Source organism: Natrix helvetica, assembly GCF_964273705.1.
Source record: "Natrix helvetica genome assembly, chromosome: 1".
NCBI classification, from domain to species: domain Eukaryota; kingdom Metazoa; phylum Chordata; class Lepidosauria; order Squamata; family Natricidae; genus Natrix; species Natrix helvetica.
Window position 1 is genome coordinate 251,198,416 of NC_138548.1, and position 25,942 is coordinate 251,224,357.

At 39.7% G+C, this 25,942-nt stretch overlaps 1 protein-coding gene across 5 annotated transcripts in view; it reads right to left on the bottom strand.

The window, feature by feature from the left end:
• Positions 1-25,942, bottom strand: part of SEPTIN9 (septin 9) — a 302,626-nt gene that overhangs the window by 107,679 nt on the left and 169,005 nt on the right. For 4 of the 5 annotated variants that reach the window (XM_081937930.1, XM_081937932.1, XM_081937934.1 and 1 more), the window contains one exon: positions 14,609-15,247. The exons of the other annotated variant lie outside the window; for it this stretch is intronic. In XM_081937930.1, coding sequence (XP_081794056.1) covers positions 14,609-15,247 — 639 coding nt within the window. The remainder of the gene's footprint in view (positions 1-14,608; positions 15,248-25,942) is intronic. 5 annotated transcript variants of the gene reach the window in all.

Below are 25,942 nucleotides of genomic sequence, written 5' to 3' on the forward strand. Positions count from 1 at the left end.
GCTCCTGAGGCCTCCGGGGGGCAGGGGCGGGGAGGCTCTTTTTGCCTCGTCAGGCTCCTAGAAAGACCTCTATCCAACTCGCTTGCCTCTTTAACCACCCTGGAGGAGGTGGGCTTCATTTTGCTCTTTGCCTTGCCATCCCCACCCTTGGATGGACCTTCAGGGGTAATCTCTAACCTGATTGGAGGCTCTTCTACCCTTCCGGTTGGGCTGCCGGCTTTAGAAGCGAGGACTTGACTCCTGCCTGTGTCCTCCAAGCTGCAGGAGGCCACCATCTTGGACCACGTGGAGACTCTCCTCCCCCTTCTTTTCAAATGGCGCTGCGTGGCAAATACAACAGCCCTGCCGGTCAGGGCTTTGAAAAAGCAGCTTGTGCTATTAAGATCTGCCTCACTCTCTCCTGTGGCCTCCTGCTATTAACAGCAGCTCGCTGAGAGCCTTGCCACCCCCTCCTCCAGCTGCATTCCTTTCTCTTCCTTAAAGGGAAAGTTTTTCCTTAAAGGGAAGACCTTCTTTAAAGGGAAAGCCTCAGCAGCGATCTGAGAAAAGGATTGAAAGGGGCTTGCATAAATAGTGATAGCAAGGTTGCCAGAACACAGGATGACAAAGCCCGAGATGTCGAAGGGAATCCTCATCTGGAGGGAGGGGTCCCCTTCTGCAGCCCTGCCAGGTGAAGAGAAACCTGGTAATCTTTCCTCAGGTTCCAGGCCCCAGGGGGGGGGGGCGTCTTCCTGCTACTGGCCTTGTGGCCAATGTACTCCAAGACCTGGTGCCTCTGCCTTTCATACTTGGAGCTAGGCTTGGGGAGGGGGGGTTGGATCCACAGCCTGCCTTTTTAGCCCCCTTGGTGGAGATATGCTTCCTTTTCGGCCTTTGCCTTGCCTCTCCCCGCCCTTGGCTGATGCCTCCGAGTTAGTTTCTAACCTTTTTAAGGGCTCCTCAGTGCCTCCGGTGGTTGCTGGCTGCAGGGCTGAGTGCTTGACTCCTGACGGCCTCCTCTGAGCTGCTGGGGGCTGCCATCTTGGACCACGTGGTTTCAAAATGGCTCCCGGCTCCAAATTCATAAAGCTCCTCTTTGCTGGAGCACATGGAAACGGTTTATGCCTTTGCAGGGTGCTGTGTGGCTTCCGCTGCTGCTGGGGGCTCTCTCTTGCCTCCCCCTGCCTCCCGCAGCTCTTCCTGAGCCTCTCCAGCTCTCACCTTGTTTTCTGGTGATTGCTGCCAGCGCGGGTGCTCCGGGGAGTTTTAAAATGCCACGGTTTGTCGCTCAACCTCTGAGGGGAGCGGTGGAGCGCTCCGTGCCCTTAGAGCCTCCTTGGGCATTGCCCTTGCTGCAGAGGCCTCTGCGGAGCTCATTTGCCTGTCTTTGGTGAGAGTCCTCACTTAGTGCCCTGGGTCTCGCTCTGCGACCTGGGCTGCGCGCTACCTTAGCAGTTGCTGCGCAGGCTTTATACCCCCGCTGGGGGTTTCCTCAGCCTCTAGTGATTGATCAGGCAGCGTGGAGGCAATTTCGATAGCTTTTGCAGCAATTTAAAAAAAATTCCTTTAAGTTTCTTCAGGATCTCAGGATGAACACAGCCGTCCGTTGATGGACTGAGTCGATAACTGGGTGGAGCCTTGTGACCAAGGCATGGCTAAAAGAGCTTATCTGACTCAGTCCAATCAAGAGAGGACAAGGTCAACCCATCCTGAATACTCCTCCCCTCACTATGGAGAAACACCCTCTCCCCCAGGCTCCGGAGGTAGGAAACAGCATGTTTTCCAACTTCTGGTGGGCTCGGTAGGTCTGTTTTTCACCCTCCCCAGGCTTCAGGAGGCTTCACCATCACGGGTTTAGACCCTGAGAGCTTGTTAGGCAGAGGAAGCAATTCCTTCCTGCTCCAAATGAAATCCAAATATCACCCTGGAGACAAAACAACAGCAAGTACAGCTTTCTGTGCCAATGATATTTAAAAAGAGTTTAACTCAACTACTTAATTTGAAAGTTTTTAATAGTAAAATACCTGCAGAAGCCAGCTTCGTAGGCTTTACCCTCACTGGTCATGTCTGCATTAAACTACAACAAAGGCTACTGAACCTGCAATATTTAATTTATTTGCCATTCTTGTTGAATTGGATTCCCTCCCCCCCTTTTACAGGCAGATGTTGAACTAGTATGCATTCATATCTGAAAACAAAAGTGTCTGACAAGATATCAATCTTCTGTTCAATTATTGTTCAATGTGGCAGGTGAAGCTGCCATTAAGGTGCTCTGAGACTGTGGAAAAGACCATAAAATTGTAATTTATGGGGCAAATATATGCTATTAGGCTGACTGCACATTTTAAAGCAATCCTGTAGAAAAAGTGGCATCCTGTAAAAAATAGGCTTAGGAACCAGGACAGATTGTGCCTATCACTTTATATGATATATAATGGGAGGGGGGAGAAAAAAGAAAGCTGCTACATAAAGCATTTGATGAATTTCACTGGGATCTTTTGTACAAGATTTTGCCCTTCCCAAATGCTTACTGGGAATAGAGCATGACATATTGTAGTATGTCCCAACATAAATTAGGATACTCATTACCAGTTCCTGTCATAAAAATTATTATGCATAACAATATGGTGGAGAGATAACAATGACATTCTGTATCTGAGCAGTACTTCAGCATTTCCATTAAGCCTTTCAAAAAATGGCATATGCATTCACAAGCTAAGGGTAGTGTGGTTATCAGTGAGAACCCATTAAACCAGTGCTTTCCAAACCTGGGTAAAAGTGGTTTTTCTTTGGGTATTACAGCACGGGCATTTAAAGTGATTTAAGATGTTACTGGGTAAAAAGGAGTGTCTGATAAGAAGTTTTGAAGAAAAAAGTTTGGGAAACACTGCATTAAGCCAAGAAACTCAAGTGCTGGAAGTCAAGTAAATTCTTCTGATAGCTACGAAAACCAATTGTTCACTGGATTATCTACAACTTGTTCTAATAAACATTTTACAAGCAAAACACTTTACAAGCTGGCGTCCATCGATAAAGCTCTATGTTACATGAGATCATTGTTGAGTCATCATCAGCCTGTGGAATTAAACAATCTAGGAACATAAAAAGCTTTAAAATTCAAGATTAGTTTAAAATTCACTTAACTTAATGCTCGAGGGGAGAGAATATGCTATTATTTGCTCTCAGACCCAATTTTTAGTGAAAGCGATAACACATTTTAGCAAATTGTCTAACTGTGAAGAGGAAGATCACTCCCAGTTCTAAACCATAGAATTCATCCTTTAAATGATCGGTATTTGTAGGAACCAACCAGATTATTTTCTACCCTGAAAATAATACTTCCCCTTTCCCTCAGCAGAAACGAGAGAAGGGGAAAGTATTATGAGGATCACTATTGATACAAAAACTTTGGTTTGATAAAACAAGCACCTCTGATTTTTAAGTCAATATGGGAAAGGGGGATTGAGTTGGAGAGTTCATCCCTCATAATCTATCACCCACAAAAATCACTTTAATTGCAATTGTAATTATCAGAAGGCTCCCAATTTTGTTTTACTCTTCTTGAAATGTTTCAGTTCAGGTGAAGGATTCTTTCAAACTCAAAAAGAGCCCAGGAATGATCAGGATAACAGTGGGACATTTCTGATAAATTCACAGCTTTTGTTAATTTGAAACTGGGTGTTTCAGTTTAAAACATTTGGCTCATCATTATATGTTTGTGTTAAAAAAACACAATCCCAATGTAAGTGAAATGTAGAATCTCTCTTTTCCATCCAAAAACACACATTCCTACCAACCACACACCCCCCCCTCATACACGCTCTTTACTCTCCTGCCATCTGGAAAAAGGTACAGAAGCATTTGGGCCCGCACAAACAGACTGTGTAACAGTTTCTTTCCACAAGCCATCAGACTCCTCAACACTCTCTAAGTTCTTAGATTTAGAGCTATATGTAGTTCTGTGTTCTGCTCTTTTTCTTTTTTATCTATGTTGTCCGATGTAGCACCTTGGTCCTGGGGAAATGTTGTTTCGTTTCACTTTGTACTGTACTGTATATTGTTGAAATGACAATAAAACGTACTTGAACTTGAAATAAACTAAAATTAAAATGTTAGTAACAGTTGCTCCTTATCACAGCTAGGATTCCATCAGTTGTCACCTCCTGGCAACCATATTCAATCTCTGTTTTTCAATTGCCCCCAATACGCATTTCATCCTTAATAATTCATAGCAATTACAATGAAAATATCCATTCTAGAACCCAAAGGTGCTTTTTCAATAGGCAACTAGACTTTCTTGTTTTTTTCTTTTGAAGACGTTTCATTTCTCATCCAAGAAGCTTATTCATCTCTGAGCGGATGGAGCAGAATGGAAGAATTTATATTCCTTGCAGACAGCTGGTCATTTGCATTATTTTAGAGAGTCCTTGAGACCACTTGGAGTTTTATCTATGTCCTCAGGGTCACCCAAGTAGTGCAAATGGGTGCAGAGCCTTCTTGGCTGCAGGATGTTTTCTGCCCTATGTCCCTTCACTGTTGACCAGAGGCGCAAGCTATTGGGGATGAGTCTGTGTTGTCTGCATCTCAAACTGAAGTGCAAATGGTTCCTATAGTCTGCAATTTTTATGTAAATCCGTTCATATTCCCATACCATTTGAAGGGCGTTCATCCCAAAGTGCATAACTAAAAGTCTATGAAGATTCTCAGGCACCCAGGTCATGGTTGTCCCGAAGGGACAACTGAGAATCTCCATAGACATCCTTCTTAGAAAGGTGATTAGGATTATCTACAACAGTGGCAATTGAGATGCTTTCTGCTAAATATTTGTATTTGATTTAATGCAAACTATAATTTTCAGGGATGGGTTAAAGGGTGAAATGCAACCAGTTTGGACCGTTTCACCCAAACCAGTAGTAAAAATGCTACTGGTTCATCTGAATCGGTATTGGAAAAAATGAAACTGGTTGGGGTGAACTGGTTTTTCCAACGATCAGCTGTGAAGTGCAATTTATATTATATTTCTATTAATCTAAATTGCATGATACAATGGATTCCCCCCCTCACTGTTCATTTACCTTTGCAGGTGCTTGGTAGCAGGCTCCCCCTACCCACCCAGACGTCAGCATGTCTATTTTTGACAGTCTGCGCATGCACGCACTCACATTCCTACTGAACCGGTAGCAAAGATGAAGTGGATTTCACCCGTGGATGGGTTTATTTATATGTGTGTTTGTGTATGAGTGCAAAGTTTGGTTATAAATAACTTCAGATAATAAAAATTCAATTTTTGTTGCTATTAAAAAAGAAGAGGGAAGGGGTCACCTACTTTTTCTGCAGTCAGCATCCCCAAATCTAGGACAACGTAAAATAATGACCAAGGTATTTAAAGACACTAAACTTACAGCAACTTAAAGCAAAGAACAAAAATTGTTTTAAAAAGCATGAAATAACTTTATTGATTTATGACTACTGGGCCCTAATAGTATGCATATTAATCAATAATATAATTTATTTAAAGAGCTTGTCTGCATCACGAATTTCCATAGATGCATAATTGGGAAGGAAATTTAAAATAGACAAAATAAAACCTGAGGAAATCAGCTTTTTTCAATTGCTTATAGTTTTTTTTAACTTGTTTCTGCTCTGCCATAAAAGTTGCATGTATATTTTAATCACAATGGGACACAAATATCAGGTGCTTATGATTGGATTTTATATTTTCCAGGTAAGCAAGTCATTACTTCCTTATCCAGGCACACTTTTTTGTAACCTTCCAAAGCAAAATTCTAATCTAATTAAAATCCATAAGGATGTATTCCATTTCCATGTTATGATGGAAATTACAGATTACAGATTAACAGAGTTGGAAGGGACTTTGTAGGTCATCTAGTCCAACCCCCCACCCAAGCAGGAGACCCTACACCATTTCTGACAAATGGCAGTCCAATCTCTTCTTGAAAGTCTCAAATGATGAAACTCCCACAACCTCTGAAGGCAAGCTGTTCCATCTGATTGTTCTCATTGTCAGAAAAATTCTCCTTATTTCCAGGTTAATCTCTCCTTGTTCAGTTTCCATCCATTATTCCTTGTCTGGCCTTCAGGTGTTTGGGAAAATAGCTTGACCCACTTTGTAGCAAATATTGGAACTGTGCTATCCTGTCTCCCCTGGTCCTTCTCTTCACTAGACTAGCCATGCCCAGTTCTTGTAACTGTTCTTCATATGTTTTAGTCTCCAGTCCCCTAATCATCCCGGTTGCTCTCCTCTGCACTTTTTCTAGTGTCTCAACATCTTTTTTATAGTGTGGTGACCAAAACTGGATACAGTACTCTAGGTGTGGTCTTACTTGGGCTCTATTGAGTGGTGTTAGTACCTCACTTGATCTTGATTGTATCCCTCTATTAATGCAATTTAGGATTGCATTGGCTTTTTTGGCTACCCCTACATACTGCTGGATCATATTTAGCTGGTTGTTCACTAAGACTCCAAGATCCCTCTCACAGTTACTGCTATTAAGCCTGGTTTCACACAGTCTATATGTGTACTTTTGGTTTTTCTTGCCTAAGTGTAGGACTTTACATTTCTCTACATTGAATTTCATTTTGTTAGGTGGGACCCAGTGTCCAGGTCTGTCAAGATCCTTCTAGATCTTGAGCCTATCTTCTAGGGCAGGGGTGTCAAACTCAAGGCCCGGGGGCCAGTTCTGGCCCACAGGATGCTTAGATCTGGCCAGTGGTGGGTTGCTACTGGTATTACTACTGGTTCGCTGAGCATGCATGTAATTAAGGAATTACTCCAAAACTTAACCAGACGAGAGTTAGATGGGAAGAAGATGAGGGAAAGAGGTGAGGATATTGGAACTAAGCTAACATTAGTGCCTTTCCACTCAAGCTGGTACTCATTAAATTGGTTGAGGCTGATGGCATGGAGTTCAGAGAGTTTCAGCCTCAAGACATTTATGTGGAAGGCTACTAGAAGAAAATTGAAACAACACTTTTCTTTTGTAGGGATTGTAAATATGAGCAGAGGAAGGCAGATAAAGGAGTGATATAAGAATCTTTCATATCTATTTTATTCTTTGTTTTTATATACAAGACTTCATTGGAAATGAAATACCATTTTGTTATTGATTGCACTGAATGTGGCTGTCTCCTGCTTTAAATCTCCCAACAGACAGCTGCTTTCATTGTTCACATCTTATGCTCAGCAGCTGTCCCAGGATTCCAGAGTTGGTTTTAAATCAACATCTCCCCATCTTCCAGCAGCTGTTACCAACGCTAGGATTCAGGTTCTATCTTGAGTCTTGAATGAGCAACGATACTTATACCAACCCTGGTGGTAACTTAAGTTGATGGTTTGCCAAGGATTAAATTAATTATGTCTCCATGCAGTTCGTTAATTTGTAAACAGAGATGAACTAAATGTTCTCATGAATCATTTTTTTAAAGCTCAGAAGTGGGGGAGGGGAGAGGGTTTAAAAACCCACTCCCTTAACTTTGCATCTCTTTGTTTGGCTCCAAAGTAAAGTATCATGTGAACAATTGCATTCTCTCCTGTTTGTTTGTTTGTTTCTTTGTTTTTTGATAATACGACATAATCAGTTGTGATTACACAATTGTGTAATAAGTTGTGATAATATGACGTTGCCATATAGACACTTAGGTGATTACAAATACAAAGGCTTCCCTTTTTAGGGAAGATGGTTAAGAAGATAATTGTGTAACAGCTTCAGAGGGTCCAGGATGAAGCATACAACCTGGACCTCTTTCAGTTGGGTTTCAGTCCTTGGTATAGGACAGAGACACATTAATCATGTTTATCGATGACCTCTGACAAAAGTAGGATAGGAGCAAATGCATCCATCCTTGCCTTAATTGACCTCTTGGTTGCCTTCAAGTCCATGGTATCCTCTTGGATCAGCAGCAGTAGTTGGGAGTGGGCAGCATTGTGTGAAGTTAGTTCTCTTCCTTCTCTAGAGACCAGTTTCAGTCAATGTTGACTGAGCACAAGAAATTCTATCCTTAGCCCCTAAATTGTGGTATGCCTTTCTGTCAGTCCTTTCTGCTCCAGTTTAAAGCCTATATGAAGGTGCTGGATAAGGTCTCCATAGCCATAGAGCGAGCTATCATCAGTATGCTGATAATATCCAGCTATATTTCTGCCCTATTGAAGTAGGAAGTGCTGCCATGTTTTGATATGTGGAAACAGAAAGGAGGTTGAATGGAGAACAACAAGCTTCAGCTCAATTCTGACAAGACTACTGAGTGGCTATGAGTTTTGGAACCACCTAGATCTAAGAATTTATCAACTATGGTTCTGGATGGAGTTGCACTTCCTGAGACCCAGTGCACAATCTGGGATTCATTCTGGATTCATGAGTCCTACTCAAAAGAGCAGGAAGCAATTGTGACTAGGAGGGCCTTTGCAAAGCTTTGAGTGATAAACTATAAGGCCTTACGTGGCATGGGGTCAAGTTGAAGGGCCAACTCAACCTAATGACATCTGCCTGTTCCATCAGGTTCATCAGAAGAGGCTTGTTACAGGTTCCATCTACTAGAGAGTTTCATTCAGCAGGACCCAGGAGGACCTTTTCTACTGCTGCATTTACCCTATGGAACATAATTCACCCCAAAGTCAAGATGGCCCCCACTTGATAGCCTTCCAGAAGGACCTGAAGACCTAGTTTTGCCATCTGGCCTGGGGATCAGAGAGTGGTGTAGAGCCCATAAAATGGCTGTACTGTTCTTGATGGCTGCGCTTTCCTGGTGATTGTATTGTACTGTATGGCTTTCATTGTTCAATTTATTTTAATGTTTTTATTGTTTATATAGCTGTTTTATAGTTAATTATCTTTGAACTGTTTATGTTTTAATTGTGTAAGCCACTTTTACAGATAGGAAACTCTATAAACCAAACAAATAATAAAATGTCACTACAAAGGAACAAAAAGTTCCATTAATGGACAAAGCTTTGTAGTCGATCAGGGATAAATTGGTAAACAACATATGTGCATCATTTTCTAAAATGTTAGCTTAAAAGCTCCTTTTTATGCTAAGAAAATTCTTCTCCCTATCTCCTTCCAGCTCTGATTTAACTTTGATATTTAGTTATTTGTTGTTCAATAGCTTTCATCTCTATGCAACTTAACAGGTATATATATATATATAAATTGGCCAATCAAGATCATTTTAGTTTACTTTATTTTAATGTTCCACTAAAGGTCTCCTGTTCTTACTAAAGAAATAGATAAACAGGGTATTCCTATCTTAGTTTTACAAGTTTTAAAGCTTTGTTTTTTTCCTCACTCCGACTTGTTATTCCTGTGAAAACAATTCAATGCATTTTAACCTTTTCATCATCTACCTCGTTAGAATCTTAGTGCAATGGAGATATAAGATCACTTTCAAAGCTCTAACTAAAATAATATCCATATCCTTTGAAAAATTCTTCCTTTCATAAATGTTCTTAGTAATTCTTCTTATGCTCAGCTGCTTAAAAGGCTAAGGATAAAAAAGCAATATTGTGATGCCTATTCTGTGAATCGCAGCATGGATGAAAAACATGTTTTGCCTTCCCACTTTAAACGGATGCCTTCTTAATTGTACATAATGGTATAGAATCCTTCCAGTCTGTGCTTAGTATAGTTTGGTTTGAAAAATTCTGTGTTATTCCACTGATTTATTACACATCTCCAATTTTAAAGGTGCTTTTTCAGGAGGAAACTAGGTTTCCTTGTTTCTCTTTGAAGACATTTCACTTCTCATCCAAGAAGCTTCTTCAGCTCTGACAGGATGGTGGGGAATGGAAAGATTTATATTCCTTGAAGATATGTATAATAATAGAATATAAAGTCTGCAAGGAATATAAATCCTTCCATTTCCCACCATCCAGTCAGAGCTGAAGAAGCTTCTTGGATGAGAAGTGAAACGTCTTCAAAGAAAAACAAGAAAGTCCAGTTGCCTCCTGAAAAAGCACCTTTGGAACAGCCATGACCTGGATAACTCAGAATTTCCATAGACATCTCCAATTCCAGTATATCAACGATGACAAAAGTTAATGAGCTATGAGAATTCAACAGTCACAGCCAAAGACTGAAAGTTGGTAATAACCCATGCTCTCTAGGGTTTTTGTCATGCCTGTATTAGTGTGCTTTCCTCCAGTCCTCAATTTGGCTATATATATGTGTGTGTGTGTGTGTGTGTGTGTGTGTGTGTGCGTGCGTGCGCGCGCGCGCGCCAGCATAATTTTTCAGTGGCCAAAGGTTTATCTTTAATTCGTCTCAGTAATAAGTTTTGTACTTACAGCTCTACTGCAGAACAATTTAAGGGCAGTGATTCCCCTGGCTTTTCCATTCCTAATCAACAACTGCTTACATGCCTTAAAATATGTGGCACTATCTTGGATGAAGGTGGGCGGATGCCTGGGATTTTAGCCAGCTTTCAAATGACAGGTAACCAGGGTGGAAATGCTCTGTGATAGTAGCCTATCACTTAGGGCATTTCTGAACAAGGATCTCCCAGTTTGCCAGAAGGCATATAGGCCGGTCACCAAATATCACCCAGCATGGTGGGGCCGAGGATGTGAGAGGAAGCCAAACGAAGCTTCACAGAATATTTGAAGAAACATCTTCTCACTTTACCCCAGTTATCTTCCATCCCACCAATCTTTCAGCTAGACTACTTTACCGTCTTCCAGAAGACTAGTAGACAGTTTTGCTGGTCTTTCTGTTCCTGAGGCTAGAGGATGAAACTGGCAGACCTCCCATCACTAATACCGTAGCCACTCTCAAATAATCCAAATGGGCAAATGTTGCAAAAGAATGACAATAATGGTGTTAGATACTTGTTCTAACTACAGTGGTTTCCACCAAGGTCCTCTGTTCCGGCGGGAACAGAGGTTTAATCCTATTGGTCGAAGGGTCTGACAGCTCCCTATAAAAGGGCTGCTGTCAGACTCAACCTACGCTGGATTGTTCTCACTTGTACTTAATAAAGAGCTGTTGTTACCATTAAGGCTGTGTGTGCCTATCCATTACCCAATCTAACAAATGGCATCATGGCAACAATTCAAAGCACCCGGAAACATCCCATTAAGATTGCAAAATAGAACTAGAGTAGCAAAATGAAATTGCCTTCTTCCCAAGAGAGAAAGCACTATTTTAGAACTGGAACAGCTTAGGACAAATTTAGATTGTCTCCACACTAAGCTGGGGAGTGAAGCAAAGCCTGAACCATGAGGACAAGTCTTCTAAAACTAGATGTTTATGACCTATAGTGAACAGTTGCTGCAAAGGAGCCCTAAGTACTGCTAAATCAAGTGAGCCACAATCTAAACTATTTTGTATACAAGAAATGAAATGGATATTTAGCACTATGCAGTTTCATTTGTATCCCAAGACGTTATGGCAATATGAGACAAAAACAGGCAGACAATTTATAAAGCTGTCTTGAGTGCTAGGAATATCATTCAATAAAGTAAAGAAATAACTGGATGGAACAGAGTAGAAGAGCTGTTTCTATCACATGTTTTTAAGATCTTACTTAAAAGCTCCAGAATGACCTACAACACGTGGCGATGAAACTTGGAGCATGAAAACATAAGATGGGCTTTGCCTGATCAGGCTAATGACAATAGAATGACTGATTTAATTCACTCAGAAAACTTACAAATGGAAAACTTACTTTTCTACTTCTATTTCTACTGTTACTACCTAGGGCCTAGGCACTGGTATACCAGAGATATGCCTGTTACTCTGACCCTATTAAGCAACCATGAAAACCATTTGCCACTGATAGAGTCATATGACTGACTCCTTTAAAAATGTTCTAAATTGCTACTCACTATCCATTATTTTATTATACTTTATATAAGAGATATTTCTTCCACATCAGTCCTATTTTTTTACTTCAATAAATGACTAAATTTTAATACTACAAATGAGGAAGTAAAACTATCCATATAATGAGTTTATATACAGCTTTCTTGATCCCTCTTATCTATTCTTTTTCATAACTAAAAAACTGAAAACACTATACAAAATATTTTTCCACAGAAGAGCATCTTTCTAATAATTTGAGTCTACTCATTTTCACAATCTCTCTTTTTTTTAGGCACTTGTAAGACCTGTGCAGAGAAGCAGAATTACACACATTCAGTATATGCTAAGGGAGAACTGCAACAAAAAAATAGGAATCCTTCTCAATACCTCATTACATTTAACAAAGGGGAAAGTGAGACCTTGTTAGCAGAAGAAGGTAGAAAAGAGAATCGGTGACCTGGGACTCAAGGAAACTTCTCTATTTTCAGAAACAAAAAATACTAAAAACCACACTATGGCACCGTTTTTGTTAGGTCCAACTAAAATATTTGAAAACCTAAATAAATAGTACAGTAGTGCTGTTACAATTGGGCCTTGAAGCATTAAAGAGGTCATGTAGAAAAAAGTATATTTAATTTTCAAGAGGAGAGTAGGAGATTGAATTCATATCAATTGAGTGACATGGAGAAATAATAAAGGTACAAGGAAATAAATATAAAATATAGAATAAATAAAATACGCTTCCATCTAGGACTGGAAACAAATAGCCCTAACATTGCATGTCCTTTATTGTGACACCAAAACCCTACTCTGTGTCAACTTACTATGCCAATATAAAAATCAACATGCTTTTTATTATTTTAAGGTACACCATACAAAAATAAAGGTAGACTCAACACCATTGAAAGAACAAAGGAAAGCTCCCCAAATCTTTAAAAACTCCTATTCCAAACTTGCAGAATTCACCTCTTGAACACTTATCCCTCTTGGGAAAATTAAGTACAGTCCAACTACCTAAAAGTTCCTTTTGTTTGCAGTAAAACCATTACACGTCAGCTGCAAGAGGTCAGAAAGCTCTGGATCTTCTTAAACAGACTGTTTTTTATTTAAGTTGTTTGCTACTATAATATAGTTCTGCATACCAAAGCATCATAAAAAAGGAACACAATGCACATCACAATGTTTTGATTGACTGCATTCCTTTATAGTGTGTTCACAACGCTACCAAAAAAAAAATTAAGAGCATTTATGAAATCCTTTCTCTGGAAGGTCAAAACATAGCAAATGCCATGCCAGAAATGTTCTCATCCTGTTAAATTGTAAAGTTGTCTCTGAATTGCCATCTGAAAGTCAGGATAGTCAAGATCTCAGTCTCATGTCTAGCACAAATAAAATGCCAGCACAGTTAGGTTACTTATTCATAATACTAATTATATACAATTGTGGGTGATTTTAGAATTCTGACTTACTAGTCAAAATAAGCTGGACAACTGTAATGGAAATCTTTCAAAAAATGTAAGTAGCTATGTGGGTGTGTTAAAGAACAAAAAACCAAAAACCAAAAACATCTTTCTTAAGGTCAACTAACTTACCTGCAAATCATAAACAAATAATCATGCTATTACAATTGGATCTGGATTAAAGAGCTGCAAATTTAGCCCCACAACCCTTTTCTATCTGGACATGACAGCTCTTTGAAGAAGGACTTTATTCCAAAGGAAACACACATTCTTGCATTGACCACTAATCCTGGGCATTCACCATACAATCTATTTTGGACCCATAAATGCAATTTGGTTGCAATTCTGAACATTTTCTGTTTGAGTTTTTTGTATGGGGCCATACAGTACAAGGCTCAAGAAATGCAATCACAGTATGATGCTAGTGTCATATAACCAGTGGTGAGTTCCTACTGGTTCAGACTGGTTCAACTGAACTGGTAGTAGTTTGGCGGCCAGGCCTGCCACGCCCCTGAACTGGTTCCCCGGGGGGCATCATAGGCAGCGCCATCTTGTTTTTTGCAAGCAATTTTTACTGCACTGCACATGCACGCATGGTGCGGCCATGAGCAAACCAGCAGTAGTGACTGCCGGAACCCACCCCTGCATATAACCACTAGAAACTATACTGTTCATATAAAATATATCTAGCTTATGGATTTTTTTCAAAATGGAAAGATCCAGTGATTTACTTTGCTAGCAATGATCTCAAATCCAATGAATGTAATGCATTTGCTTAGTCCGTAATAAATTATAAAATTCAGATTTCCTTAATTGCAAAAAGAAAAACCAACACAGAAATCCAATGCCATTTCCAAAGGACACAACTCATCCATAATAATCTAAAATAAATATGAACACAATTGTATCTCACAATTAATATAAAGCAATAATAGTGGTTATTACTTTAAAATATCGGTAATCAAAATCTTGTTGCTACCCCAAGAAAATAAAAAAATAATACGGACAAATAATAAAACCCAATGTAGTACAGTAGTTAAGGTGTTTGGCTTGAAGTAAGAAAGTAAAGGTTTTACTCCACTCTCAACTGCAGATGCTGCCTTATGTTACTTTGGGCAGATCCCACTTTCTCAGCCCTTTATGGGTTGCCACCTTGAGCTCCTGTACGAAAGGAGAGATGTAAGTCAAATAAATGAAATACAGCTGAGCTATAACTGAAATAATACCATGAATCCATATGTTAATTTTTTTTTCTTTTCTTTTAGAATAATAACTAATTATAATCCTGGGGACTGGCAAAAGATCTCTGAAAGGAAGACGTGGGCAAGAGCTAAAACAAGATCATCTGCTTACCTTCTTGGCCTTTGTATGTTAGTTCAGTCATTGCTGGCTGTATCTTTGGTTCTGGTGGCAGATGTTGATTGGTTGAAAAATGCTCCACATGTTCAGTCTGCCTGATCGGTGGCACTGGGGCCTCAGATTTTGTTACCTGGATTTCCACACGTTTGGGAGCAACATCAGGCAAAGACGGACTAGTGGCTTCAACTCTGCGCTGGGTTGGTTCAGGGATCTTTGAGGGGACTTCCATTCTACGAAGAGCTTGGTCCTGTGGCTTACTTATACTGATCTCAGTCCTTCTGGGAGGAGTCTCAAGAGGCTTGTGTCCCAACACATCTGTTCTCTTGAGGCCAAATCTTGATGCTCCTGGGGTGGAATTTTCCACTTGCTTTGATGATATGTCAATGGAGATTTCTGTTCTTCTGGACACTGGTTCAGGATGTTTTGGCCCAGAAATCTCAACTCTCCTTAAAGAGGACTTGGGAGACTCCCCATGTCTGGAAGGAGTCTCTGAATTCCGGGCCCCAAGATCTTGGAATTTCTGTGTGGAACTGGACACTGTAGACCTTGCGAGAGGATTGGGTGCCCGTCTTTGTGGAGTAGAAGAATTTGAAGACTGATCTACTTCTTCAACTTCAAAGGATCTCTTCAAAGCTAAAAGACATAAGAATGGAATTTAAGCAACACTATCAGAATTACAGAGTTATTGTCCTCAAGTTGCAAATTACATATCAACACTGCACTTCATTGGATGATATCGCTCATATTGGATGATATCCCTTTTGTTAATTCAAATACGTAAGAAAGGGGGATGACTTGCTGAATCTTTGGATCTTTAGGGAATTTGTGCTGAAGGAAACTTAATCTGATTTTCAAACATAGTTGAAAAAAATAAGGAATTCCTTACTCTTCTTGACAGTCTGAAAGATTTCTGGATTCTATATAAAAATGTATACCACATAAAAGTCCCTTCATCTTTTTGAAAATAGTTACATTTACTTTGGGATTTCTTCTTGAAATATTCTTTGCTCCCAACTCATTACATTTATTTTAAAGAATTTTATTGGTTTTTAAAATTTATGGGAAAAGGGTAGGTGGATATACAAAAAAATTTTTGGCAGCTCCATCGTGCTAGAGGTAGGAATGTTTCCAATTCTCACAACTTTTACAGAAAGAAAAAACAAAACAAAAGATAAAAGATAAGCAGAAACAGCATCTTATTATACATTGTATCAACCATGTGTTCAATCATCTCTTTTGCCACTTTCTAATATATCAACAATTACAATAATATTTCAAATACATTTATTTTTGTGACCTGAGTCTTTCCAATATTGTTCCCTCCCCCCTGTCCCCAGGCGGAGCAGCGGCCCCTCTCTCCTTCATGTCTTGTATATTGTCACCTTTTTCACTACCTCTTATATTTCCATCCTCTAGGAGGGCACTATGTTTTTTAATGAAGGCCTCTGCCTCCATGACAGTGTTAATTCTAATTCTGTTTCCCTCACAGAAGATCAGTATTCCTTCTGGCAATAACCATCTAAACCAAATTCCTTTATTATATAATTTCTTTGATAAGGAGGAATACTTCCTCCGCTTATCTCTTATTTTTTTCAGAATTTGCTTAAGAATGGCAATTTCTTTACCTTTATATTTTAATGGTCCCCCCCCCTATGAGCCCCTAGAATCTCATCCCTTGTGGTCTTCCTAAGAAATTTAACATGTACTTCCCTTGGAACATTATGTGTTCTGGCATATTCTGAATTAATCCTATAAAGCAGATCCATATCCCAGCACAACTGTTCTTTATCTCTTTTAATATATTCTGCTAAAATTGTACTCATAATATCCTTAAGACCTTCATCTTCAGTCTCTGGTAGGTTCTGGAATCTGAGAAAGAAGGACATTCTTTCAAGTTCTATCTTTGCCATAAAATTTTCCAATTCTATATTCCCCTTCTGGATTGCCTTAACCTCCTCCCCCAGCCCAACCGCACGCTCCTCCAGCACACCAATTCTCTGTTTATTTTCTGTTATTTGTTGCTGCACACTTTTAAGCTCTTCTCTAAAATCTGCTACCTCCTTTTTCAACTCATTTTGTCCCTGAATAAGAGCCTGAAACATTTGAGTAACAGATAAATCTTTTGAACTCTCTCCAGTCCTTTCTTGTGAAAATGATGATTTTTTTGTCTGTTGAATCATTGGACTGGATGTAGAAGAAGTCGGTGCCGAGGCTGCTTTTCCTGTAGGTGGTTTTCTGGGCCCCATTGTCTAAATTCAGAAAGAGTATAAATCTTTTGCAAAAGAAATGGCATCTGTGAAGCGCGCAGCCGAGCGAGTCCGAGAAGACAGGCAAATCCAAAAATGAAAATTAACCCTCTGTCACAGTTCCAAGCCAAGAAGTCATTCAAAAAAAAAAAAAGAAATCAAATAATCCAAATCCAGAAAGACCACGTAACAGGAGAGGCTCCAAGAGTCCTTCAGGGGGGATAATATAAAGCCAGACTTTCTTCAAAGGTAGATTCAAAAGGCAGACTTCATGTATAAGTGCGAAGAAGAAGACGGAAGCAGGCCATCTTAGCTCCCCCTTGGAATCAGGAACAGAACATTAAAAACTTCCATAAAGCTTTCAAAACAACTAAACAATCAGCTCTTGCAGTTATGATATAAATCTTTTCACATAGTTCAAGTGGCTAATTCAATTTTTTGCTCTCTCTCTCTCCATTCCGAGATTGAGAGCTAGTCCAAATGCCGCTTTGCCTGAGAGGGGTAGAAGAAAAAAGCAACCCCCCTCCAATCTTCCTACTTCAAACAGATTGAATCCACAACTTTCAAAAAAGCCGCTGCTCATCAATTCAAAGCAGTTAAGGAGATTGGAGTGAACTTCTCACCTCCAGCACTTCAGCCGCTGCATGTAGTTAACTCTTTCCTTCCAGAATCCATTCAGCGAAGGTGCAGCTATGCACCCCCTATGCTCCCCAGCTCCTGAGGCGAAACTGGAACTACCCCCCCCATGGCTGCCGCCTATCCGGGGGGTTCCAGCAAGCCGCCCTATGGCAGGTGGTCCCTCCAAGACCGCCTGTGCTCCTAAAAAGAGCCCACCAGAGAAGCGAACAGCGGACCAACGTCCGTCGCCTTCGGAAACCGGAAGCGATCTCCCAACTCATTACATTTATATCATGGCATAAAAGACACCTAGAATGCCTCTGGAGGTAAACACCAAGTGAAACTCACCAAACATAGGTAATAGCCTTTCTTAAAGATTGTCTTGTGGCAATAAGTGAGATTTCTTATTTCTAAATCCTTATTAGATCTACAAAGTGGCTAAGAAGGACCACAGAAAGACTCTTCAAGGCATCTAGTAGATAAAGTCACTCAGTTTTGTTTGGAGTTAGAATCTAGATGCACAGATCTTTTGGAATTGTTTGAGACAATTATCCGGGAAGAGATTGAAGATATTAGCTCTGATGAAATGAGCAGAGTTCCCTGTGCATTGAGTTCAGCCACCTGTATTTTATTTCCTCCCCCTCTGGGCTGACTAAGGTTTCCTGGGAGGTGACAAGTGGTTGGGTCCAGACAGTGGCAAATCCTGCAATGTGGGAAGCTGTTCTGCTTGCCTTGAAGGAGACCATTGTCTGCCCTCTTCCTAAGAGATTGTTGGTGGACCAAGGGATCTGGACAATTTTCATCCAGCCTCCAGCTTGGTCCTAGAAGAAACAGATTATCTGGATCCTTTCCAGTTAGGAGTCGGCCTTAGCTATAGTACTGTGAAATCATTGACTGCACTTTTAAGGACGTCTGGTGGGCTCAGGGTCACTTCATCCATTCTGGCCCTCCTTAATGTCTCGGTGGCTGTCAATACCATTGTTCATGGTATTCTTCTGGCCCACCAAAGGAAAGTGGGAATTGGGGTTACTGTATTGCAATGGTTCCCTTCCTTTATTCATGACTATTTCAAATTGATGTTAGTGTGTGGGGGGTGGTTGGGTGGGGGAGAGAACTTGAACCTGAGATTCATGCTTTGTGGAGAACCTCCATCTTCTGCTTTCTCACTACATTTATATAATATCTAAATGAAACTGCTCTGTAAGGTCATCCACAAAGATGGGGTGCGTTGTCACTATTGTGCTGATGATAAACCAATTGTGCCTCTCTACCCTGGGCTCGCCAAGTGATGCTACTGAAGTTCTTTCCTGATGCCTGAAGGCTATGAGGGTCTGGATAGGGGAGAATTCTGGTTCAACCCTACTAAGATTAAGTGGCTGTGGTTGTAAGCCCTCCACCCCTCCACTGGCTTTGCTTTGCACATGACAACTCTCATTTTAATCATCTCCCATTAGGATTCCGGTAATGCACTGAACATGGGGCTTCCAATGAAGAACATTTGGAAGCTGAAGTTGATCCGGAATGCAGCAGCACAGGGAGTTTCACATACTCAAATAACACTCTGTTCCAGAAGCTGCTCCAGTAGGCTTCCAAATACAATTCTAAGTGCTACTTATCGCCGTGGGCCCTTGTCACCTATACAGCGCTACATTGGATACCACCAGACTATATGAGCGACTGCCTTTCTCCCACTATTTCTACTTGCCCTACCAGATCTAACAGGCTCCAGTCCCCTTTTATCAAATACCATCACTTTGTTGGACCCTGGAGTTGTGCCTTCACTATGGCAGCACCTGTCCTATGGAACAGCATCCTGTCAGGGAGCCAGATGGTCCTGACCTGACCCTGTTAGCCTTTCAAGTTCTGAATACCTGATGTTTCCCCTAGGCATTTGGGCCAGGATGTTAGGCGAGCTCTGCTGTTGATGTGGTTTTAAGCTTGGGATATAATGTACATCTTGGGTGTCATGGATCATTGCTCAAAGCTGTTGTCTTAATCCTTGCACACAACCCACAGTCACTGTTATGAGATGGGTGGCCATATATATTATTAAAATAAATAAATATAATCCCACCAAAATATTGGATGCCTTTCAAAATAACAAAAGTCTGAAAGTTTTCCAGTCAAATGATCAAAATAATTGTAGGGCACTGACTATAAAAATATCTCAAGATCAACATCTATAAAACGTAGACAGTATCAGGCAAAAGTCTGACACATCAATTTGTCCAACTCCCAAGAGTGAGTCGGCCAGACACATGGCTTAGATTCATTGACTACTTGGCATGTTTCAAAAACTGCACTGTCAGCCTCTTGCTTGTACTTAGCCCTTTTAGTTTTTATTAGAAAAGCAGCAAAAGGAAGCATTTTATTTATTAGGTCAGTTGAGCTTTCCACACAGCACAAATTTCAGTAGTGCTCAAACTAAGAAAACATTTTGGTATGCCTTGGAGTGTGGTTTCTACCACACAGAAAATTAATCATTTACAAAATCCTCATTCTAAACTTTATGAAACACCAAAGACACAGTACAAGATGACCTATTGGTCAGTGCCCATGTTGCAAGCCATTACTTGGGAATAGATAATAAAATCCATACAAGTAATCATACCTACAGCTAAAACAGGGATTCTCACATTGAATTTGATGGAGTTCCATGACAGACCATGGGCAACAAAAGAGTTTGCTCAAAATTCACAGTCAGGGGCATATATAGATTTTTTTTTCCCCTAAGGAAAAGGTCAAAATTGCTTTCTAGTCGTAATGACTAGAAATGATAATGATTGATTTGGTTAAAACATTAAACTCTCACATAATTGTGAAAGACAAGCTTTAATTTATGAACACTGGAAACATTTTGTATTTATAATAAAAAGCTTACTGTTTAATATTTGTCATAGATGGCAAATGTTATGGGACAGTAACTGAGGCATCTTTTTTGTAAAATACAAACAATGTTTGCATATACATTTCCATAAATTACAATAATTATGCATTTCAACCTTTTTCTAGTTTTCTGTAATTCGAGTTTTGTCTCTTCTGGGACAACCCACCCCCATTTTTTAAGGTTTTGCAACCTGAATAAACTGAAACTACCTGAGATCTAGTGAATGGGGAAAGAATGAGAATCCAGTGGCATATAGGTTTTGACCCAGAACATATTTGTAAAACTGTTTAAGGTCATATTTGTGCTAAGATATTGAAAATTCAAAAGGATTCACAAAGTTTAAGTACTTCTCTCTATATATCTCAATACAAATATAGAGAGAAGTGCTTAAACTTTATGAATATCTCAATATAGATATATAACTGGATCACCTCAAGAGCATTGGCCATGTTGGCTGACACTGCTGGAAGTTATATTTGAGCAACATCTGTGGGGCCACGTATAGTTTGACCGTGTACAGAGAAACAAGTATAGCCCAGTGTGACCATGCATCTACCACAACACCCTTTTAATATTGGTATATGTATAGGGTAGGGGGGGAGGGAACTGGAGGCAGGCAACACATTGGTGCTCTAATTATTTTACTTGGGTTCTGTTTAATTATGAATTACCTGGCTATTACAATCAATTTCATTTCATTTCACAGCACTTGGAGGTCTGAAGATTGGTTCAGGAAGGCTGAAATGCTTAGCATGCAAGACCACATCTGGTATACTGACAGCAAGACTGTTATTCTAAAGTTTCAGTGGCGTGTTGCTGGCACCAGCAGCACAACCATTGCAGCCTGCAAACATCACAGTGTGCTTGCAACATTATACTTAACCTTCCTGCTTTCTGCATTACCGCCAATTAAGATAAATAGCTGTTTACATGCTGCAGTGCATTTGTTAGGTAATGAGATACATTATCTTTTGAAAGAGGTTAAGTGTCTGCTCTGTTAAAACTAGCACTCAGAAAACACCAGATCTTTATTGCTATCAAACGAAGACAACAGTGCCATGAGTAACAAAAATTTCAAAACCACTGAGCAATATAAACTCAAAAGAACTCCAGGGACAAGCAGCAAACAAACAAGGCAATGAAACAAAATGATATTGCGTACTCTTACAGAGTAAGGGTTAACTAACCTATCTTTCCAAATCAATCCGAGTTATTTCAGTTAATTTCGAAATGTAATCTGATCATAGATTTCAGGAGAGGAAGAATAACATACAAGTGTGGTTTGTTTTTGTGGGTGGGGTCTCAAGAAAGAATAGCTTTGTCAGCAGATTCCCCAAATTATCCAGCTGGCTGGGAAGACACCTGGAAGATGCCCGATTTGGAAAGACAGCTGCAGAATCTTGAAATGTCACATTCTTCCAAATGGAAGATAGGAAAAATGATGAGAATGGGCCAATGGTCTGAAAAGGTGGGTAAATGAGAGGCTGAACAGGAGAAGGAGAAAAAAATGTGTGAAACAAGCTGTAGATGATGCAAGGAACTTACCAAATTTGCAGATGATAGTAAGCTGGCAGGAATAGCCAACACCCTAGAAGATAGTCTCAAGATCCAGAAGGATCTTGACAGACTTGAACATGGACCCTATCTAACAAAATAAAATTCAATGTAGAGAAAACTAAAGTCCTACCCTTAGGTAAGAAAACCCAAAAGTACACATATAAACTGGGTGAAACCAGGCTTAATAGCAGAGGGATCTTGGAGTCTTAGTGGACAACCAGCTAAATATGAGCCAGCAGTGTGTAGCCAAAAAAGTCAATGCAATCTTAAATTGCATTACAAAGGGATATAATCAAGATCAAGTGAGGTACTAATACCACTCTATAAAGCCTTAGTAAGACCACATCTAGAGTACTGCATCCAGTTTTGGTCACCACACTATAAAAAATATGTTGAGATTCTAGAAAGAGTGCAGAGAAGAGCAACCAAGATGATTAGGGGACTGGAGGCTAAAACATATGAAGAACGGTTACTGGAACTGGGCATGGCTAGTCTAGTGAAGAGAAGGACTAGGGGAGACATAATAGCAGTGTTCCAATACTTGAGGGGCTGCCAGAGAGAGGAGTTGGGTCAAGCTATTTTCCAAGTCACCTGAAAGCCAGACAAAGAATAATGGATGGAAACTGAACAAGGAGATATTCAACCTGGAAATAAGGAAGAACTTTCTGACAATGAGAACAATCAACCGATGGAATAGTTTGCCCTCGGAAGTTGTGGGAGCTTCATCACTTGAGACTTTCAAGAACAGATTGGACTGTCATTTTTCAGAAATGGTGTAGGGTCTCCTGCTTGAGCAGGGGGTTGGGCTAGATGACCTCTAAGGTCCCTTCCAACCCTGTTAATCTGAGAATGCTCAACTTCAGAAGATCACAAAGACCTTGACTTTTCAACCGGGAACATGCCTTAGTCCTCACGAAAAAAAGTTCTGCTTGAGCACATTTCCTTGAGATCTACATTTCTTTATGTTAAATTCTGCAATCAGATGTAACACAGTGTACCAATTCACAGTAATTGTGATCTTTGTCTAGCTCCCACAGAACTGATTTCACCATGCATAACGCCTTCATTAGTGTCTAGATAACATCTGCATCTTAGCAAGCAGCAGACATATCCTTTAATACTTTTATGGTGCACGCTCATCTTCTAGGTTCAGGCAGACCACAAAGGAGGTTAGAGAACACATAATAAACTTTGGTTTGAGAGAGGACAGGAAGAGGAAAGACTCCCCAGCTAAAAAAATGTTGTGCAAATACTTTTTAATCTCTGTTCATTATATTGCTTTCTTCAGTTTCGGGGGATAGAATGCAGATAAATATTTTTTTTCTGACAGTAGTGTGAAAAGACAAATCCCAACCAAAACCCCAGGAAAAATAAAGTTTAGCTTAGGGATACCTTAGCTTCTTGAGGAAAATTTTCTTTTTTTTTCAAATTTTCTGTAACTCTACTAAATGTAGGTTTCTTTTGCCCTGATCTTATTTTCACCTGCTGTTACCTTATTTTCAGTTAAAAGAAATTCAGTAAAGATGAATGAATAAAGTATGTAGATTCTAAGAATTGAGAATTTGGCAATCTAAATTGAGAATAAGGCATTAGAAATGACCTAATATATCCAGAGTCAAAGAAAGGTAAATAGTGTATGACCCAACACACTGTATCTGTGTTTGGCCTTGAGATAGGAGGTGTCCACTCTGCAGAACAAGGCAGCCTTCTATCCCATTTGTTTCTGAGGCCACCATGATAGAAATTTTGGTCTTGATTTTTCCAATCAAGGACAACAGAGCCTCTTTAAAAGGGATGGGGGGACACTGATCTTGCCTCCACACATGAGACATATATTTAACCAGTAGGCCACCCAGAACCTGAAAAAGGCCCAATAATAAGAAATGATAGCTGAACAGGACTTCCACTATTTTTAACTTTAGAGCAGTTATACTATATTAATAGGGGTAAATGAGAATCAGTTTGGTGTTGTGGTTAAGGCATCAATCCACAAATTGGGAGATTGTGAGTTCTAGTCCCACCTTAGGCACAAAGCCAGTCATGTTCTCTTAGCCCAAACCACCTCATAGGGTTGTTGTTGTTGTGTGGAAAATAGTAGGAGTAAGGTGTGTTGGATATGTTTGTCACCTTTCCCTCAGCCCTAGGAAGGAGGCAATGGCAAATTACTTTTGAAAACATTGCCTAGAAAATGTCGGGGACTTGTCCAGGAAGTCTCTGAGACTTGGACATGACTGAATGGAACAAAAAAGAACTGAGAGGGGTATAAATACAACCAGAACTATATTGATGTGATATTTAAAAAATACATTATGCCATTTCAAGCCTATTTCCTACCTTCCACAACCATTTGCCTTAAAGAACAAAATGTATCTTAAAAGAAGCTGAGTTTGAAAAGAGACTAATGAAAATCCTCCAAGTTTTTTCTTTTTCTTTCTTAGCATAGCTAAAGATAGAATTTGCTGGTTGCTATAGATTAGGTGTTGGCAATATATGGCTTTTCAGATGTGGTTTCATTCCCATCATTCCTCACTTTAGAACATGGTGGTTTAAGGCTGATGGGAGCTCAAGTTCAATAACATCTGCATAACCACTCTGGTGTGAAGCAGGAACAATTTGAACAACTATCGCAAAAACCCAGGCAAAAAGAAAGCCCTATAAACATTGTCAAAGGGCAAAAAACAAACATGGTCAGAGGCCGCCTGCTTTATTGACTTTCAAGAGATTTAAAACTACAAATAAGCCAATATACTTCAAGTTTGTTTGTCTGCAAAAGCCACTTCAACAATAATATGTGGAATGAATAAATCAACACAGAATCTTTGCAAACTATTTCAAGTTGATGAATGAACTAGCTTCTTTTGCAGTACAATCCTATAAATATCCACTCATAAATAGACCCAACTGAGTTCAATTGACTTTACTCCCATATAATTATGTTTAAGAATACAACATGATTCAACCACAAATACAAAGGCAAGATTTCTAACTGCTTCAATCTTAAAATATTTTTATAATTATTGAATGTCTACTGCTGATTAGCAAACCGAACAATCTTGACTTAATTATTAGCTTTGCATCCCTTGAAGGAAGGCATGTCAAAATGTGCCTGTATATGAAAACTTCATTCCTGACAGCTTAAAGAAAATTATTTATCATCTTAGGCCACAAGCTTGTCTTCCTTCTCCCAAGTTTTGTCCATTTACAACAGAAACAAAACAGAGCTGCTTCTTCAAAATTATGACTTTTATTTAATCATGCATAGTAACAAGAATCTTCTATGCATTTCAAATCTTAAAGTTATATTTTCCACCAGTAAATAACCAAACTATTTTCAAAGTTCATTGGAAGCTATTTTGAAAAAGGGGGATTCCAATTAGGAAAACATGACATGAGCCTAGGGACAGTTTAAATGAAGTTATATTTATTTTTTAAAATACCCACTGGAATATTTCAATTTACTTTTTTTAATGTATTTTTTTAAAAAATACACATTGAATTATTTCAGTTTAATCTTAAAGGGTTTCCTGCCTAGGCAGGGGGTTGGGCTAGAAGACCTCCAAGGTCCCTTCCAACTCTGCTATTGCATTGTATTGTGTTATATTTGGACAGCATAACTTTTTCATGATATATTTTAACATAGACATGTAGAAGTGAAAAGTATGTCCAGAACTTTTTATCAAATGCCTCTCCTTCTTTCAAGCACAGTTAAATACTTCTGCTGAACAGTGGCATGAAATAGTACAGATTACATCATCATTCTGTTAGAACTTATCCTTCCACCACCACCACCCCATCCAGTCTCAGCTTTCAGTACCTATTGTCCCAAAGGTGCTTTTTTCAAAAGGCAACTGGACTTTGTTTTTGTTTTTTTTTGCTTGAAGACATTTTGCTTCTCATCCAAGAAAAGCTTCTTCAGTTCTTCAGAAGGTTCTTGGATGAGAAGCTAAATGTCTTCAAACCAAAAAGCAAAGTCCAGTTGCTTTTTGAAAAAAAGCACTTTTGGGACAACCTGACCTGGGT